This window comes from Hordeum vulgare, chromosome 5H, assembly GCF_904849725.1.
Source record: "Hordeum vulgare subsp. vulgare chromosome 5H, MorexV3_pseudomolecules_assembly, whole genome shotgun sequence".
NCBI classification, from domain to species: domain Eukaryota; kingdom Viridiplantae; phylum Streptophyta; class Magnoliopsida; order Poales; family Poaceae; genus Hordeum; species Hordeum vulgare.
This window is the reverse complement of record NC_058522.1, coordinates 579,903,791-579,906,027: the sequence shown is the minus strand read 5'-3', so window position 1 is coordinate 579,906,027 and position 2,237 is coordinate 579,903,791. Positions and strand designations below refer to the sequence as shown.

The 2,237-nt window shown below is 47.9% G+C and overlaps 1 protein-coding gene across 1 annotated transcript; it reads right to left on the bottom strand.

The window, feature by feature from the left end:
- Positions 1 to 296: 296 nt before the first annotated feature.
- LOC123399554 lies at positions 297 to 2,237 on the bottom strand. Its single transcript, XM_045093956.1, has 2 exons — positions 1,034 to 2,237; positions 297 to 801 (listed from the first exon to the last, which is right to left on the bottom strand). Exons 1-2 carry the CDS (start codon positions 2,181 to 2,183, stop codon positions 740 to 742), a joined length of 1,212 nt encoding a protein of 403 aa, XP_044949891.1. The 5' UTR covers positions 2,184 to 2,237; the 3' UTR covers positions 297 to 739.

The window sequence follows — 2,237 nt, the reverse complement described above, 5'->3', positions numbered from 1 at the left end:
AATTTACATGTTATACTCGTGGGGAACATTGCTTTCCTAAAAAAAGAACACTAACCTAATTCATTAAATTAATAAAGGCATATCACTATATCAGTAAGACAGCATGCAGAAACCATCACCATCCCTACTTCTTTAGGGCGAGACAAACCACTAGCTCTAGACGTGTCATCATTATGAACTCATAAGAGATTAATTCAGATTTGGGAGAGCAAACTGTGAAGTTTTCAAAATGGTAAGACTAAGCTCCTGTTTGCAGATATGCATTGTCAAGAAAATTATACAACAAAACACACGGTTCTTAATGCAGCTGCAAGAACTGAAGGTTCACTACAAGATAATCCATTCGCCCACTTGCGCACACCACCCACATGGGGAAACTACAAGCTTACTGAAAAAAGCCAAGAACAATATGAGAAATCAAGCGAGAACCACTGCACCAAAAGGGCTACTCAACAGTTACATAATTCATCACAATTACAACATAATTCACCATGGTTACTGCTGCAGCTGCAATAATTAAAGGTTCATTGCAAGTTTACAACATAATCCATCATCCAATTACGCACGCGAACGGCATGAGGAAACTGTCAAGCTTACTGAAAAAACAGAAAAAACTATATGAGTAATCAAGCAAACCCCATTGAACCAAAAGGGCTACTGAATAGTGACATAATTCATGACAAGACCCATGTCCTCCAGGCGTGTCATCTTTCTTGTTGAAGACAGCGGCCTCCTGCACTCAAGCATATTCAGCCATACCTTGTCGATGTGCCGCGTCACCGGGAGCGAGCATCACCCTTTCTGCAAACGTAGATTTGTCGGTGTGATTCCAAAAAGGGGATGACATGATACGATATAAATAGCCAATTAATTTAGCATAACTAGTTGTAATTACATATCTCCCAATCTTCGCTTGAGAGCACTTGAAATGAAACTATATATCTGATTATAGATTCATCATTTTTTTTTTGTTCCGCTGACTTATATGGAGTGTTGTGAAATCGCAATAAATGACATATAAAAACAACTATACCTTGTCGATTGTAGAAACTCATGTATGGAATCAAAGCATCGAAATTTATTCTCTTCCACAGCTTCTTCCATCGCTGCGACTCGACATTAATCTCATAGATGCCCAGCACAGTAGTCACGAAAACAACATCACCGCCCTCCACAGATCCAACTAGTCTAATTTTTTCTACAGGATTTTGGATGGGGAGAAGGTTCCCGAGATTGATAATTGTACGTTTGCTCCATGAGTCAACTCTGTTGGAATCCATCAGTCTTGACCACAGGTAGAGGGTTGATCCATTGACATGCGCATATCCCAAACTGCCATCCTCCATCGCCATGATGATAGAGGAAGTGCCAATTTCAGAATCCTTAATCGGTGCAGCTATGAGTGATAAGCTATTAGAGCTCAAGTCAAACATGATAATTCCTTGACTATCATCATGAAGATACCGAATCATGAAGTGAACCGCTTCTTGGATGAGGACAGGGGGCATTGGCTGGATGAATGCATCCATAGGAAGATGAAGATGAGGGCATTGCTTGCCCCACTGATCAGATGGAGGGCACGGCTTGCTCCAGTCCCCGGTCTCTGGCAACGACACGCAAGCGAATGCAACACAATCATCATCCACATCTACGTTCATCTCCATGCCGACAAAAACTACCTGGTAGGGAGCCGCGTGACAAGTGCGGTGGCGGCAGCCGCTGACGGCGCAGAGCACGGCGAACCCGTGGCTGTCGTCCAGCAGGTTGGGCCAGTCGAGGCCTCTCCGGCAGCCCGTCATGGGGTCCCAAACGAGGAGCGCGGTGTTATGTGTATCCCCAAGAAGGACGCGGCCATGGCGGCAGTCCCACGCGGAGTAGTCAAAGTCGTCCCATTCATCGTCGGGAATGCGCGCACCGAATTTGGCGGTGGACGTGAAGCGTGGGACGGGACCTTTTCCGTCGGGGTCGTAGCCCGCCGGCCAAGCACGAAGGAAGCCCAGCATGGGGGGAGCTTCATGGTGCTCGTGGTAGCGACCGCGGAAGCGAGGGCCCGAGAGGACGCCTAGCCAGAACTTGCTCGAGAGGGAGGCGCGCACGAGGCACGCGGGCTCGTCCGGCGGGAAGCGGAGGAAGATCTCCTCGAGGAGATCGTCCGGCAGCGATGGCGGCGGCGGCGGCGGCATGGTGGGTGGCGGAGGCGAGGGTTTCAATCGGGAGGGGATCGATGTGGAGTGTGG

Bases quoted from the DNA above. Each gene is read 5' to 3' on its own strand.
- LOC123399554 (XM_045093956.1), bottom strand. From the start codon at position 2,183: ATGCCGCCGCCGCCGCCGCCATCGCTGCCGGACGATCTCCTCGAGGAG. The intron at 802-1,033 runs GTATAGTTGTTT...CTACGTTTGCAG, and splicing joins GAGTTTCTACAATCGACAAG to AAAGGGTGATGCTCGCTCCC.